Consider the following 17997-nt stretch of genomic DNA (forward strand, 5'->3'; position numbering starts at 1 on the left):
TATTCTCTTAAAGCAATGTAACCTTGTGTTGTCAGTCACCCCATCTGAAATGTGTTGAAATCAATGTGTTTCTGTTCAGCTGATTGACTACAAGTGGTTAAATTACTCAATAACAAAGGATACAAATGTTCAGTGTAGTGCAGCCCATGCCTTTTTTTTTTTTTTTACTGTGTGTTTTACTAGTACTCTTTGTTTCCCTCAATGCTTTTGTGTTTGTAAATTTTAATTATACTACATATTAAGAATTCAGACAAATATTCTCTACATAGTTCCGATCCTTAGTACGCCTGCACTTGCTTTCACCCAGAATTCTTTTTTAACTCAGGATATGTAAACTTATTCAGAAGGAAACAAATAGAAAAGAAAGTTCCTGAATCTCCTTTTAGCTTGAGTGCCTTATAATAAGTGCTCTCACAAATGGGTTGACAAGAAATCATGAAAGAGGATTAAATACTGAGAGAAAGCTTTGTCCTCTATTACACAGATGAGGCCACCTTGGAACTAATGAAAACCCCTCGTTGTTCTTTGCCTGACCTGTCCCAATCAGAGGCCACAAGGAGGAAGCGGAACATCCAGATGGTGACCAAGTGGAACAAGAGGAATTTATCCTGGAGGTAAACCATCACACTCATCTAATTGTGTCAGATTAGGCAGTATGTATAAAACTAGCATGGAATGATGCCTTCAAAGAACTGGTAAAATATAAATTCTGATGTGTAAAATATTTAAACAACATTCATAGACAAATAGGCAAAAGTGCTAGGAAATTGGCAATATTGAATAAACCCAAGGAAACACTATCATCATCATTGTGGGAAAAGAACACAAAGTAGACTTCCTGTGCTGTAAAGTATGACTACCAACGTCAGACCAAATCACTAGATACAAAACACTCTGCTTCACCTTTTAAAGTAAACCTGTCATAAGAGATATAGAGGCTGCTATTGCTGACCTATGTCCAAAAATGTTTGGCTATCATGTTGACCTCCATTTTTCAGTACTTTGAGTAACTGGCCTACAGCAAGTATGCATATAAAGATTTTTTATACGTTTCCTGCTCTACATAATTGCCCTCGGTCTGTGACTCAGAAAGTTGAATCCAGAGAGGCAGCATAACAGCTAAACAATTAGCATATTAAAAAGAAGGTTTGCAATGGCTGTCCCCATATTTCTCTCTTGAGAGGTTTACTTTAAAGTAACACTTATGGAGCCACTGACCTCAAACAAGCATGCATTCCAGGAACCTCCGAATGAGCACTGAAATTGATATGAGAATGCTTGTACGGGTCAGCCAGAGGCTAGCATTTTCAGAAGCTGTGGTCAACAAGGGCAGTTTCCATGTTTCTCTCAGGACAGGTTAACATTACGTAAAAGCTGCACGAGACGTAATTGACTAACCTAATGTGAGTTTAACCAGAATGACAGAGAGATCCAGAGTGTTTTCCAAAGTCATGTCGAAAGGCCTGCGACTGCCTCTGAAATTCCTTATTCTATAAGCAGGAAGCTAAGTAAATACGTGATCAAAAACCCAGAAGCAAGTAACCCAGTACATTTCTTTGCCTGAAAGGCTGCGGTACATTGCGGGTGGGCGGTCCACAAGTAGTTAAACATGTACAGCTATCACATAGAGCATTATGGGGGGTCATGTATATGAACACCTTATATTGACAGTAACCTGTACCTTAGGCTGCATTCTCACCTGAGTGTTTCAAAGTTGCAAGTTTTTACTGTGATTTTGCACCAATGTAAAAGGCAGAAAAACGCCTGTAATCTGCCTCAAAGATTGAGCTTATGGCGTTTTCAGGTGTTTTTTTTCAGGTGACAAAACGCTCAGATGTGAACAGCTGCCATTGAAATAAATGTGATTTTGCTTGTTGGGCGTTTTTCAGGTGTTTTTTCAGGCGTTTTACAAGCGTTTTATGAGCTGAAAACGCTCAGGTGTGAATGCAGCCTAAGAGTTTCCTAACTCTATAACATGACAATTAGGAGGTTGAGGCCCTGCTGTATAATCATCAATTTTTTACGTAATTTTGAGTAAGGCCCCGTACACACGATAGAATCCATCCGCTGAAAAATCCCAGCAAATGGGTTTCAGCGGATAGATCCTATGGTGTGTACACGCCAGCGGATCTGTTTCCGCGGATATATCTCCCCTGGGATGGATTCCAGCAGATCGAATATTTGCTGACATGCCAAGCAAATCCATCTGCTGGAATCCATCCCAACGGATGGATCCGCTGGTCTGTATAGACTCACCGGATCCATTCGTCCGAAGGGATCCCCTGCATGCGTCGTAATGATTCGACGCATGCGTGGAATTCCTTATATGACAGCGTCGCGCACGTCGCCGCGTCATCATCGCGGCGACGGCGCGACACGTCATCGCCAGAGGATTTCGGCGCGGATTTCAATGCGATGGTGAGTACACTCCATCACATGAAAATCCGCAGAAATCCTCGAGAGGATTTATCCGCGGAAACGGTCCGCTGGACCGGATTCGCGGATAAATTCTCTCGTGTGTATGGGGCCTAATACATCCAGAAAGACCTAATGTCTTGGAATTTATCCTGTTTATCTCTAATTGTAAACACCCATCTCTCTGCTTCCATTATTCTATCTACCTCCAGTCTTGGATCACAGGGCAGTCGTCCTGCTTTCAGAACCAGTAAATAAGGCTCTTTGCAGCATTGAGAAGGTGTGGGGTAATAAAGCCTTTAGAGATGAGGGGATGTCATGAACTAGATATTGTAGGGGTGTACATTATACAGGTCTGGGGTTGGTTTTTTTTATCCATTGTGATATTGCCCTTCAGAATTTCTGTAACTTAGCATAGGACCACCAGAGATGCAAAAAAAGATCCCTCCTGTGAGCATCCTCGCCAGCATGAGGGAAAGGTTTTCACCAACCTCACTGGGGTCCTGTACCAGCATAAAAAAAAAAAGTATAGCACATTTCATGAGTTGTAGAGCTGATGAAGGTGATGTGTGGGCTTAATTCTGCTAAAGAAGTTGCTGGCTGCAAGATGGCAGTCAGCCTGTGTAGAAAATCTAAGAGCTGCTAGTAAAGCTAGTGATCCATTGGGAACCCTACAAATGGTTCATGCAACTGGTCTAAGACAAACAGATGGCTGGAGGGAGCTAGCTTAAGTCATCCCACATTCCTATCTCTGCCCCATGTTTTAAAAAAAAAACTTACTTCTGACCCCAATGGATACCAAGGATATCCCCTGTAACGGCACCCCAAATGGGGCAGGGGTTAAAGCCGTTTAGGATGTTCCCTTTCCGAACACAAGGCAGCTACCGACACTCCACAATCAGGCGAACAAGACCCATAAGAATTCCCCCCCATTAACGAGACACACAGCTCTGTTTGAGGTTCAAAACAGGGAATCACTTTAATGAGAAATACAGGCTCTTATATACAATTTAGGATACCACAGGAGATATGGCCCGGATCCACCCACAACATCACACAATGGTTACCTAACGAGCCCCCCCCCCCAATACACATCATCCTCAATATATCTCTTAGCAGACACCCTGACTCTGGGACCTGATCTAATTTACATGAGCTAATTAACTACAGCTAATCACTCAGACACCTGACCTTCCCAGTCTGGTTGTCTGTTAACTTACAATACACATTGTCACAGGACTCCTTCACACAATACAGGGTCAATTAGCACAAGCCACAATGAAAGATCCTTAGAAGTTAGTCTGGATTGAATTTACATTACTCAGGCAGCCAGGTAACTGGAGGTGATGACATTAACATCTTTCAATTAACCTGATTAACAAACAGTAATTCGTTCTTTAAAGATATCCTGGAATATATTGTGGATAATAATTACATAATAATCCCATCTCAGGTAGTCTAAGATATATTCTGAATGTCCATTTTTTTCTGGCTCATACTTTCTAAGAGCTTCTGGGTTCCACGGGCCCTCCCGTTACATCCCCCAAGAGGAGCTATAGGTGAGGTGGGTGGAGATAGGTCTCCAGTGACATTCAATCTGTCCCAGGTCCCTCGTGTGTTTAATGTAAATAGTGATGTCCAACTAGAAAGACCCCGTTGCGCCACGCCAGTAAGCCAGGCATGAATGTGTGGAAAGCTGGTGGCCTATGCCTCTTTTTCTGCATTAGTAAAGCTGGGGAAAGCAAGAGCTCATAAATCTTGCGTCATTACTTCACCATGCTGAGGCCACACCCCCCAAAATATCCATAATTTTGAAGTAACAACTAAAACAACCAGAGCGAAGGAGATTAAAATAGTAAATATATACAGTAGGTAGCAACCCACACCATTTTGCACATCTTATAAGTATTTAATTCAAAGAGTTGGTGCTTTAGGTTATCTATTGCAATTAGGGCTGGTTTCTTTCATGACATATGACTTAGAAGTACAGCTTTTAAATTGTGACAAATGCTGTAACATTTGTTACAATGTCATCTGCCAGCATGATGTTAGAGCAGACTGGCAGACTGAACAATGACTCCATATACATCATCTTATCAGAACATTTCTCATACCAAAGAAAAGCTATGCTGTGAATTGCATTAGTAAGTTCTGTCACACCCGCTGAAAAGGGACCATTTATCTCACGTAAGGGGAACATAGAGCTACAGATGACAACACACCGTTGCAAACTTCCCCTAGCCCACTAATTGTCAGATGCAGTTGTTTCTATCATGTGGCAAGCTGAGGATTTTGAGATCAGGGTGGGCATTAGACACAGATTTCACTTAACCTAATGGGCCCTCAGTTGTCCATTTGAAAACAGCTCAGGTACACAGTGCCTTCATCTTTGTACAGATTCATTAGGGACAATACTAGCCAAAAACTGGGAGGCTGAGCTTATACACACCCTACTGGTTGCAGTCATTTTTTTATAATGCCAAGCTGTTGCGCAATTGAGCCAAAACCATTTTTATTGTGGAATGTGTTGGTCCAAGGATTAAATGCCTGCTTACATTCCCACAGCCAAGAAGTTATCTTGTTTAGTTGATATAAGCACATAAAACAAGCAGCTTTGAATTAGGCACATCTTTGCCTTGTGCATGCAACAGAGGCCTTTGAACAGGTTATTCATGCATTTGGCAGCAAGAACACTGTGTTATAGTGAGACAACAAACTATACACCTAGATGTGTTCTGTTTATCCTGCCAAAGCAGAATATCAAGCTTTAGACAGAGACTAAAGAGTTTCCCCCTGCTTAGTTCTTACTGGTACAGTCAGAATTTCAAATGGAATCCTGTCTACACAGACCTGTACAATTTAAAAAGTCGAAATCTAAAGCTAAATACATACATGGCCTATATACAGTATATGGTTACTGTTTTACCTGTCAAGGGAATTGTATTTCTGTCTATTCATTCCTGAGATTGACACAGCCCTAGTTGGCCATAGGTGGATTGGAATTTCTCAGGTTCTACAGAGACTGGCTGAATTTCAAGCCATATGTTTACCTGTTCAATACAAGTTGATCTTTAGATCTGCTTTTGGCAAGCAGGCTTGTTGGAATTTTTTTCTTAGGCTGGATTCACACCTATGCAGTTTTAGTGCTTGTTGCATTTTGCAGATTTGCTCTACAGCCCATTTAACATGGTTTGCTATGAAGCACGTCGTTCTGTAGTACAAATCTGCAAAATGCAAAAAGCACTAAAAATGCATTGGTGTGAATAAAGCCTAAGTCTGCTGGCTGTAACCAATTGGTGATTAGTATATTCTGACAGTGCTGCTTTCAGAATACAAAGTCCCAGAGGGAAAGATTCCTCCATCCACCTCACTTGTGTGGATGAAGGAGCCAAGATTTATTTTTCCCTCTAATAAAGAACTAATACTTACCTGTCCTGCCACCCATGCTTCTGATCTACGTCTGATAAACAATCCTCAGCATTCAACACACGTCTGGGCCACTCTGACACTACAAGACACAGTAGTGATATAGCGCTCAGTAGGTTCCCTAAAGCAGGCGGGTGGACCAAACATCCATCACTCCCAGAAGTGTGTCAAATTCTGAAGATTCTATAGAGGAGTAGCTCTGCATAGGAATGAAGATCACAGGCAAGGGTGGTAGGACAAGTAATTATTGACTCTAATAACCCAGTAATAAGCTGCAAATCACCTACCCGCACACTCTCAACTGCAGATGTTGGTTATTGCAACGGTCTGTCATCCCTTAGAACTAATCAATCAAGAAAAAACGTAAGTCGCACTTCAAAATAAGATCCATCGTTAGACACTTATTAATCCATCCAGTGCAAAAGCAGTCCACCCAAACCTCCCCGTTCTAACACGTTACACTAGAAAACCTTGAGTGCTGCGAATACACTCATTGTTGAGGGTAACATGTTAGAGGACAAAGGTTCAAGTGGACTGCTTTTGGACTGGATGACTTAATAGATGTTTAATAATGCCTATTATTTTAGAGCATGGCTTCATTTTTTTAATTGACTAAATGTTGATTATCTTCTTTTACAGCATGATTTTCACTTTTGGGAGAAAATCACTTTAATTAATAAAATTAGGAATTGTCCCTGTCGGTCCTAGCCTGGACAGTAAAGGAGAAACAGCACACTGATGTGTAAATCTCTCTATCACACTTCTCTGTCCTCCTGTTAGCAATGTTCCATTTTAGGATGTAAAGCCCGCAGCACAACTGACTGGCTCTTTGTTCTGCTTCTCCTTCTCTCATTCTGACATTCACTCTACAGGGGATTATGCCAAGTCTAACCAAAGTACTTGCACACACTGTTTTAAAGTGGGAGAAAACCTTCATGCATGATTTTTACCTATAGGTAAGCCTATAAAAAGGCTTACCTATAGGTACTGTAAATATCATATCATATCAATATTGGAGTTATATACTGTAGATGCAGCCAGTGACATCACTGGAGAGTGCGCTCTGAAGGAATGGCATACCTGTACCATTCCTTCGGAGTCCTGTACCTTAAATGACAGCTCCTGCGTGCATCCCCGGGAGTGACCTCATCATGGCTACAGCCACTAACACAGCCAGAGTCCTCAAACCCGGAAGGAAGACTGCATGATGATGGAATCGCTTTGACAACGCACCGCTGGAGGGCTTCATTCTTAGGTAAGTTTCACATAATGTGCAAGTATGCGATTCATACTTGCACATTATGGCATTGCCTTGCAGGTTTAAAAATAAAAAGGCCAGCGATTTACTACCGCTTTAAAACATGCATACACTTTTTTTCATGAATTCATACCTTTACACGATGATTTTTTTTTTTTATCTACCAGGAGATTGGCTTTAACCTGCCTGGCGGTATGATTCTGTCTGGAATTACGTACCAAAAGCGGTACAATTTGGCGTTTTATACTGTAGGCCTGTAATTTTTAGAAATAACTCACTTAAATCTGACCAAGCAAGAGTCTTGTAGGCATCCCGGGTATGATTTTTTTTTTTAAAACAAAATTATAAATTATAATATAATAAATAATTATAAATAATTATAACAAATAATAATATAATTATAATAAAAATTATTCAATAATGTAATCAACTCAAAATCACTGAAATTTGCACAGTTGCAGAATTGTCGCTGTCATTATTTATTTTTTTTATGACGAATTTCCCCACAAATCGCTATCGCACATTTCTGCAAGTGATTATAATTTATTATCGCTGTTTTCTAGCTGATCTAAAACCATTTTTGACATAAAGGGACACTTTTGGACAATCTACAGTTTTTAGGCAGAAATTACATTTTTTTTTTTATAAAAGTACATGTAGGGCACTGGGCAGACCACTAGGGACAAGGGGGTGTGTATTTTTTACATACAGTACTGTAATCTATAAGATTACAGTATACTGTATGTAAAGTGTTTGTTTACTTTTTTAAATTTGGCGCCGTTCTCCCCTCCCGTGCGTCGTAACGTCGCAGGGAACGGAGATCGGCGGCACACGGGGAGTCTGTGAATCGAGCGAGGAGGTCCCGCTCGCTCACACAGCGGGATGGCATCGCTGGATCCAGGGACAAGGTGAGTAATTTGCCTGTGGATCCAGCGAAAGGTAAGCCGCGCCGCTGCACGTCCACCCCGAGCGTGACTCGGGGATACCGATTTTAGCATTGAAAACCAACCCCGAGTCACGCTCGGGTTTACCGCCAGGGAGGTTAAGAAAATCTCTACTGTTGTTGAGAAAAAAAAAATATTCCCTCACAATTATCAGTATATTGCAGGAATTTAACAAATGTTATTGCAGATTCCTACCCGTTTCTGCTCTGAGGAAATAGCTGTTTGTTTCACCATGTCTTTTGGAAATTAAATCTCAGGCCTCATACACATGACCGAGTTTCTCTGCAAAAACCAGCAAGAAACTTGCTGGGAGATATTTTTTTGCCGAGGAAACCGGTCGTGTGTACATTTTCGTCGAGGAAACTGTTGAGAAACTCAAAGAGCCAAAAAGAGAGCATGTTCTCTATTTCCTTGACAGGAATGGAAAAAATTGGCTTGTCGAGTTCCTCGACAGTCTAACAAGGAACTCGACGAGGAAAACGATGTGTTTCGCCCGTCGAGTTCCTCGGCCGTGTGTACGAGGCTTCAATGGAAGGATCTGGTTCATTATAATCAGCTGGTACATTCTCAGTGTTCTAATGAGAAAATCTATCTTTAGAAATAATGCTGTGTAAAGAACACATTAATTAACCTTTTCTGTTTATAAATACACTCCCTCCCTTAGGGAGTGTATTGCCAAAAAAAGAAATTTCTGTTGCAGAAGAGGCCTTAAATCTGACTTGCATCTTACTGCAGGCTTTTTGTAAAATAAGCGAGCCAAATCACACAAGCAGGAAATGACAGGTTGCTATAATGCATTGAATTTGAAAGAATATTGAAACACTGCGGATTGAAAAGGAAGGGTCATTTTTAATAACCTTGACGTACAATATGGCTTTTATAGCAATTGTATATGTTATTTTTATTTATTTATTTGAAAGTGGAGTTACCCTTTAACCTAGGATTTCTCCAAACGCGTAGAATGATAGAAAAAAAAAGAGCCAATAGGAACCCATGAGATTGGTTTCAAGGGTATGCCCTGTTGTGGAATCATTTGACCTATAAATCAAGGTAGTGTAAATAGTAATAACCCATAGAAATCTGAATGTATGAAATGTACTGCAGTCATCTCACATAACAGGTGGTTGCTATAGCATAATGCATCTCGTAGTCCCATTGTACCTTACTGAATAATCACATGAATATAGGTAGAAATTAAAGTCTGTGATAAGAGTGTACGGGTATTTTTCAGGCATTTATAGGTTATAATATTTGCACCTGCCATTTATAAACAGAAAAGTTAATTAATGTGTTTGCACAGCAGAAATGCGTACAAAAAAGCTTTAAAGCTTGAGATGTAAAAAAAGACAGGAGCAGGGAGTATCATTAAACAAATATATACTAGAAAGTCAAGGCAATTAATACATTAAATCCAAATTAAAAGGAATAATATATCACATTTTTAGCAGTGATATCAGTAAGGCTTTCCACTTGTATTAGTCAGCTATGATATCTGTTATATGTGAAGCAAGATCACAGAATTGCAGAGCAGGCTGAGACGCTGCAGAAATTGCTTTCCACTTGTAACCCTTAGAGTGCTGCTCCAAATACATCCTGTGAGGATAGCACCCTGGCCAGCTTCCAAGGAGAATCATGGCATGCACAATTTGTCAGAGAGCGACACCTGCAGGATGCTGCATAAAGAGCAGTCATCTTTATTCTGTCTCACAAAATGTAGCGTTTTTGTATAGCTTTACTTTGTGACTTTCTTATCCTATGTAACGTAAAGAGAGATTGTGACACCTAAGGGCTGTGGAAATCTGCCACCATTGGAGAATATAGACAAAATCCACATGCTCTCAGATGAAGTTCTGACCACTTCCAGACTTTTAAACTGCAAACTCTGGCAGAGTGCCATCAAAGAAACTGTTTAGTCCTCAATCTGGGGACTGGATACAACTGGGGGAATCCGTAGTGGAGAAGGATCTGGGGGTAGATCATAAGCTCAATAATGGCATGCAATGCCAAGCTGCGGTTTCCAAAGCGAGCAAAGTCCTTTCTTGTATTAAGAGAGGTATGGACTGCAGAGAGAGAGATATAATTTTGCCCCTGTACAAATCATTAGTAAGACCTCCCCTGGAATATGCAGTTCAGTTTTGGGCACCAGTTCTCAAAAAGGATATCGGAGAACTGGAGAAAGTGCAGAGAAGGACAACCAAACTGATAAGAGGAATGGAGGAGCTCAGCTATGAGGAAAGATTAGAGGAACTGAATTTATTCACTCTTGAGAAGAGGAGAATAAGGGGGGATATGATCAACATGTACAAATATATAAGAGGTCCATACAGTGAACTTGGTGTTGAGTTTTTCACTTTACGGTCAACATAGAGGACAAAGGGGCACTTTTTACGTCTAGAGGAAAAGACATTTCATCTCCAAATATGAAAAACGAACATGCTTCAATTTTTTATGTCATTTTTTAAAATGTAATTTTTTTTGTGTCATAAAAAATGATCGTGTGTGGGCAAAAATGAAGTTTTAAACCCGCACATGCCCAGAAGCAATTTATGAGACGGGAGGTAAAACTACCATTCATAATGAAGATCGCACATTCATCACGCTGTAACAGACAAAAAAGCACGAATCGTCTTTTACGAACAAGTAACCAGCTAAAAGCAGCCTCAAGGCAAATAGAACTTCCCCTTTAGAGTGCCGTCGCTTTGTTCATCATTTTTCAAAAACGATGGTGTGTGGGCAACATCGTTTTTAATGATGAAGTTGGGAAAATTTCATTTTTTTTTCATGATAAAAAATGACATGAAAAAATACGATGTTCAGATTGTACAAGTCTGTCTAATAGATATGTGCTTGTAACCTTCAAGTGTTATTAACTGCTTCTGAAAAAAGTACATATCACATATCCTTACATACAATTTGTCTTGTCTCTTTATTCCTCCAACTGTCTTCTTTTTAGTACCAGTTTCTTTATTTTTCCTAACATTACATCCATTTCACTGGTGGTTCCTTCTAATATCTAGCTCTCCGTGGGGTCACCACAGTGTGTGTACTCCCCCACTGGGAGTACACAACAACTTGCAAGCCGCTCTGTGCGCTAACATGCACAGCATAGAGTGGCTAGAGACGCAGGACACCCAATTTTTTCGGTGGCCGCTAGGTGGCGTTTCCGTCAATTCCGTCGAAATCCGCGTCGAGTATGCAAATTAGCTTGTTACGGCGATCCACGAACGTACGTCCGGCCGGCGCATTTTTTTACATCGTTTGCGTTCGGCTTTTTCCGGCGTATAGTTACCCCTGCTATTATGAGGCGTACTTAATGTTAAGTATGGCCGTCGTTCCCGCCTCGCATTTTGAATTTTTTACGTTGTTTGCGTAAGTCGTTCGCGAATAGTGATTTGCGTAGAATGACGTCACCGTCTTAGAACATTGGCTTGTTCCGATTTCATTTCGAGCATGCGCACTGGGATACCCCCACGGACGGCGCATGCGCCGTTCAAAAAAAACGTTGTTTACGTCGGGTCACAGCGTATTTACATAAAACATGCCCCCATTACATCCATTTGAATCGCCAAAGATACACTACGCCGCCGTAACTTACGGTGCGAATTCTTTGAGGATTCGAAAAAAAAAAAAGTTACGGCGGCATAGTGTATCTTAGGTACGCTGCGCCCGGCGGAAAGATGCGCGGAGGTACGTGGATCTGCCCCACAGACATACAATATACACACACCGTATACATACACACACTGAAATGGTACTGGAGAGGCGGGGCAGCTATAATCTTGGGATTTAAAAAAAACACAGATTTTTACATACTGTCCCTGGTTTTACTGAGGCTGGCAACCCTGATGGGGCCCCCTAGTGACCGAAATGGTCAGTCCGCCCCTGCCCAGGTGGGACTTTAAATTGGCAAAACACTACTGAAATATGTAAAAAAATAAAATTATTCATACAAAAAAGAAACTAAAAAATCATCACATGATGATTGCTAAAACATACACTGACGTGTGTATTTATGTCATATGTCAGTGTATGTTTTAGCAATCATCGTGTGATGATTTTTTCATTTCTTTTTTGTATGAATAATTTTTTTTTTTTTTTACATATTTCAGTAGTGTTTTGCCAATTTGAAGTCCCACCTGGGGGTATCCAATCTTTTTTAATGAAGGAACCGGCTTTTGCAAATTCTATATATTCATTTTTTGTAAAGAAGAAAAAAACGGTCAGTCAGACTGCCAACACATCATACTGTCCTTGTTACCAATACTTAGTACAATCTCACCCACTTGTCTTTGGTGACTTTAGATACCCCGCAATGTGACAGATATGACATCTGAAAGCAAAAGCTGAGCGCGCTAATAAATTGTACAGAAAAGGAACACGGCTTGAGTGGACAATTTCTCCTTTTTTATTTTCAAGATTTTGACCTTTCAGGGAAGACACAAAAATCTTTAGACCTGCCAGAACTGTCCTGTGTCTCCCCTGAAGATTAAAATTCCTGGCAATAACCTGATCAGCGATCGTGAAATGACTATGCAAGTAAAAAGTGCTTCTGGGAAAGATTGTCAATCATCCAATATTGGGGACAAGGGAGCCGGGGAGGTCACCAGAGGACAATCGGTGGCTTGATGTAGTCAGTCATAATGAGTCATAATACGTTTTGTCATTTGCAGCTTAATCTTTTTTTTGGTAGCTTCAAATTTCTCCCTGGATCTTGCTGAAGGAAATCAGATGTGGAGAATGTTTTAAAATGAATCTAAAACACATAGGGCTAGATTCAGCAACGATTTACGCCGGCGTATCCATAGATACGCCGAGTAAATTCAAAGCTGCCGGCGTATCTTCTTTCTGTATTCAGAAAGCAAGATACGCCGACATTAGCCTAAGATACGACTGGCATAAGTCTCTTACGCCGTCGTATCTTAGGGTGCATTCTCACGCTGGCCGCTAGGTGGCGCTTCCGTTGTTTTCGGCGTAGAGTATGCAAATTACCTAGTTACGCCGATTCACAAACGTACGTGCGCCCGGCGGTAGTTTTTTACGTCGTTTGCGTAAGGCTTTTTCGGCGTAACGTTGCTCCTGCTATTAGGTAGCGCAGCCAATGTTAAGTATGGACGTCGTTCCCGCTTCAAAATTTGAATTTTTTGCGTCGTTTGCGTACATCATTCACGAATAGGGCTGGACGTAATTTACGTTCATGTCGAAACCAATGACGTCCTTGCGACGTCATTTGAAGCAATGCACACTGGGATATGTACACGGACGGCGCATGCGCCGTTCGTAAAACACGTCAATCACGTCAGGTCATCACATATTAGCATAAAACACGCCCCCCCTTCCACATTTGAATTACGCGGGCTTACGCCGGCCCCATTTACGCTACGCCACCGCAATTTACGGAGCAAGTGCTTTGTGAATACTGCACTTGCTCCTGTAAGTTGCGGCGGCGTAGCGTAAATACGATACGCTGCGCCGCCGTAAGAAGGGGCGCAGCTACCTGAATCTAGCCCATACAATTCAAAACCATGAAATAAATAGAAGAACATAGAGCACAATAATTGTTGTGTTTGCCACACATAGGGGTTCATTTACTAAAACTGGAGAGTGCAAAATCTGGTGCAGCTCTGCATAGAAACCAATCAGCTTCTAACTTTAACTTGTTCAATTGAAGGGGCTGTAAAGGTTTGTTTTTTATTTTCTAAATAGGTTCCTTTAAGCTAGTGCATTGTTGGTCCACTTACCTTTTCCTTTGATTTCCCTTCTAAATGTTTTTTTTTTCTTTGTCTGAATTTCTCACTTTCTGTTTCTCCTCAGTAAGCTTGCCCCCATTATCCATGGGGGTTAGTCAGCCAAAACAGCTTACTGAGGTGGAACAGGAAGTGAGAAATTCAGACAAAGAAAAAAACATTTATAAGGGAAATGGAAGGAAAAGGTAGGTGAACCAACAATGTACTAGCTTAAAGGAACCTATTTAGAAAATAAAAAACAAACCTTTACAACCCCTTTAAGGTTTGATAATAAAAACAGGAAACAGGAAGCTGATTGGTTTCTATGCAGAGCTGCACTAGATTTTACACTCTTCAGTTTTAGTAAATCAACCTCATTGTTACATGTATCAGGCATGATTGACTGCAATGAAGTCAAGTGAATTAGTTTGTTTGATTATTTAATCATGTTCCTAGAAATTCCAAAATATGCAACATCTCTCACCTTAGTAAATATTAATAATAATAATCCATGTTGTTCAGAACTGTAGGGGTGCATTTACTAAAACTAGAGTGCGAAATTTGGTGCAGCTCTGCATAGAAACCAATCAGCTTCCATCTTCACCTGGTCTTCCTTCGGCGGTCCATTTATTTAGCTGCTTAAATGCCCGGCTGCAACTATGTCACTCCCACAAATGTGCATGGGAGTCACATCACCATGGCACACAGCTAGGGTTGCCACCTGTCCAGGATTCACCCGGACAGTCCGGGTTTTGAATAATGTGTTCGGGTTTCAGGTCGGAATGAAACCTGGACACATTATTCAGACCGGGCTGTGGCTCCCCAAGTAACCGAGATAGTCACACACAAATCTGTTGCTGTCCGGGAGCTGCGCCCAGCTGTCTGGGGGCAGGTTTAGCATCACTGGGGGAGCAGGGCGATGATTTGGCAACACCCACTGTTTGCTGGGGCATGCTATACGCACCGCCTTACTGTTCTTCTTTGGGCACCCAAAGGTGTCCTAGGCTGCTAAAGTGTTTGGGTTTGACTTGAAGAAAAGAAGGCAACTCTACACACAGCAATACCGTAAAAATGGTCTGAGCTGCACATGTCACAGATCACCTTACCACAGATTTTTCTGTTATACAAATCCTGCCTGTCAGTAGTCTTTTCATATTTTACATTACCACTTTAAAAACATTTCAGTACATGAAGTGGATAAAGAAAACTGTGTTTCCAGAAAAAATAATAAATGGACATATAACAAACTCTCTCTGCGGCATAATGTACTAGTATGCATCACATACTAGCACATTATGAAAGACTTACCTTGAAACAAAGCTTTCCAGCGGCATGCTGCAGAGGCTTCCATCTTCACCCAGTCCTCCTTCCTGGTTCGCTGCCTGCGGCCGAGCCGCGACGACTTCACAATGCATACTAGCTCATTATGAAATCCTTACCTTAGAACGAGGTCCCCGTATCGCAGCCCTTTCCACGCCGAGGGAGTTGACATTTTGCCCTCAGTGTTTCTTCCCTGGTTCGCGGCTCCGGCCACGCACAGCACACAGCGATACATTCAAACCCAGGAGTTTTCTTCCCGGCAAGGTCGGGCAACGTCTGCGGGACCTTCAGCCGGGCATTCACAGTGCATGCCCCGCTGACGTCAGTGGCTGCATACAAAGTGAATATCTCCTAAACCATACAGGTTTAGGAGATATTAATTGTACCTACAGATAAGCCCCATTATAAAAATAAGGGTATATAATTGCTTTAAATAAACCCAGCCTAGCTACTGACCATGTTTGCCCACAACCTTAGCAGAAATGCCAGCTATTGTCGAGAATTTTTTTTTTTACATCTCTGACACTTTTCCAGCGCGCAGCAGCTCCACGGACGATAAAGCAGCAGTGCTTGGACAATGCAGGGAATTGGCCAGCATGGCAGCACCCAGGGTACATTTAGTTTTACACTTTATTGTTCATCCAGACACTGACTTGAGAAAATGTTCTGCTCAGACTAATTAGTGAACCACTGCATGTCCAAACATTTCTTTGTAGTTGACGGCTGACAGTTTTATTGGCTAAAATTATAGACCTATTAAATAAGACAGTAGCCTAAAATAATAGGGATTTAATTAGACTTCTTACAGTGCACCTGGTTTACATTTAATTGCGGCATTTACCTCATTTAAGCCAGTAAGTGTTTTCTCATTACAGGAAGATCATTCTGTACACTGCAAAATATGTGCCCATTTCCATTGCTGCAGGTAAAGTGACACTAAACTCTAGTTTATAAAAAAGAAAATACTGCACATTTTTAGTTCTTCATATGAGGGGGGATCCTATACTCCATACAGGGGGAGATCCTATACTCCATACAGGGGGGGGGGGGATTCTATACTCCATACGGGGGGAGATCCTATACTCCATACAGGGGGGGGGGCGATTCTATACTCCATACGGGGGGGGGGGAGGGGGGATTCTATACTCCATACGAGGGGGAAATCTATACTCCATACAAGTGGGGGGGGGGAGGGAGGATCCTATACTCCATACAAGTTGGGGGGGATCCTATACTCCATACGAGGGGGAAATCTATACTCCATACAAGTGGGGGGAGGGGGATCCTATACTCCATACGAGGGGGTATCCTATACTCCATACGAGGGGGGATCCTATACTCCATGCAAGTTGGGGGGATCCTATACGCCATACAAGTTGGGGGGGTCCTATACTCCATGCAAGTTGGGGGGATCCTATACTCCTTACGAGGGGGGATCCTATACTCCATACGAGAGGGGAAGGGATCCTATACTCCATACAAGTTGGGGGGATCCTATACGCCATACAAGTTGGGGGGGTCCTATACTCCATGCAAGTTGGGGGGATCCTATACTCCTTACGAGGGGGGATCCTATACTCCATACGAGAGGGGAAGGGATCCTATACTCCATACAAGTTGGGGGGATCCTATACTCCATGCAAGTTGGGGGGATCCTATACTCCATACGAGGGGGGAAGGGATCCTATACTCCATACAAGTTGGGGGGATCCTATACTCCATACAAGTTGGGGGGATCCTATACTCCATACGAGGGGGGAAGGGATCCTATACTACATACAAGTTGGGGGGATCCTATACTCCATACGAGGGGGGATCCTATACTCCATACGCGGGGGGAAGAGATCCTATACTTCATATGAGGGGGTAGGGGATCCTATACTCTATACGAGGGGGGATCCTATACTCCATACAAGTTAGGGGGATCCTATACTCCATACAAGGGGGGATCCTATACTCCATGTAAGTTGGGGGGATCCTATACTCCATACGAGGGGGGAAGGGATCCAATACTCCATATGAGGGGGAAGGGGATCCTATACTCCAAATGAGGGGGGATCCTATACTCCATATGAGGGGGGAAGGGATCCTATACTCCATATGAGGGGGGATCTTATACTCCATATGGGGGGGGGGAAGGGATCCTATACTCCATACGAGGGAGGGATCCTATACTCCATATGAGGGGGATCCTATACTCCATACAAGTGAGGGGGAGGTGGGATTATATACTCCATATGAGGGGGGGAGGGGGGATTCTATACTCCATACAATTAAGGGGGAGGGGGGATCTTATATGCAATACAAGTGGGGGAGGGGGATCCTATACTCCATACGAGGGGGATCCTATACTCCATAGGTGTCAAACACAAGGCCCGCAGGCCGAATCCGGCCCTCCAGACCATTTCATGTGGCCCTCGCACCTCCAGCCCTCCTCTGGTCCATCTCCAGACCCTTACTTTTTGCTTTTAAGCAATGCATCCAGCTTCTCCCCAGCAGCAGCATAATGAAAGGGGGGTGCACTGTGATGTAAGGGAGAGTGGGGGACTCAACTTCTGATGGTGGGGTTGATCTTGACATCTAATGTAAGGGGAGGGGATGTGCTGGACATCTAATCTTACAGATACAACCGGCCCTTTTGAGGGAAATCATAATGCTGATGCAGCCCACAATTAAATTGAGTTTGACACTCCATACGAGGGGGGAATCCTATACTCCATACAAGTTGGGGGGGGGGGGGATCCTATACTCTGTATGAGGGGAGATCCTATACTCCATTCCATACAAGTGGGGGGGGGGTCCTATACTCCATACAAGTTGGGGGATCCTATACTCCATACGAGGGGGGGGGGGTCCTATACTCCATATGAGGGGGGATCCTATACTCTATACAAGTGGGGGGAGATCCTAT

The 17997-nt window shown here is 42.4% G+C and overlaps 1 protein-coding gene across 2 annotated transcripts in view; it reads left to right on the plus strand.

The window, feature by feature from the left end:
- MMP17 (matrix metallopeptidase 17) overlaps positions 1-17997 on the plus strand; it is a 194639-nt gene that overhangs the window by 130624 nt on the left and 46018 nt on the right. For both annotated transcript variants that reach the window (XM_040347643.1, XM_040347647.1), the window contains exon 3: positions 485-614. In XM_040347643.1, the coding sequence (XP_040203577.1) occupies positions 485-614 (130 nt within the window). The remainder of the gene's footprint in view (positions 1-484; positions 615-17997) is intronic.

The sequence above is a fragment of the Rana temporaria genome, chromosome 1, assembly GCF_905171775.1.
Source record: "Rana temporaria chromosome 1, aRanTem1.1, whole genome shotgun sequence".
In the NCBI taxonomy this organism is placed as follows: Eukaryota; Metazoa; Chordata; class Amphibia; order Anura; family Ranidae; genus Rana; species Rana temporaria.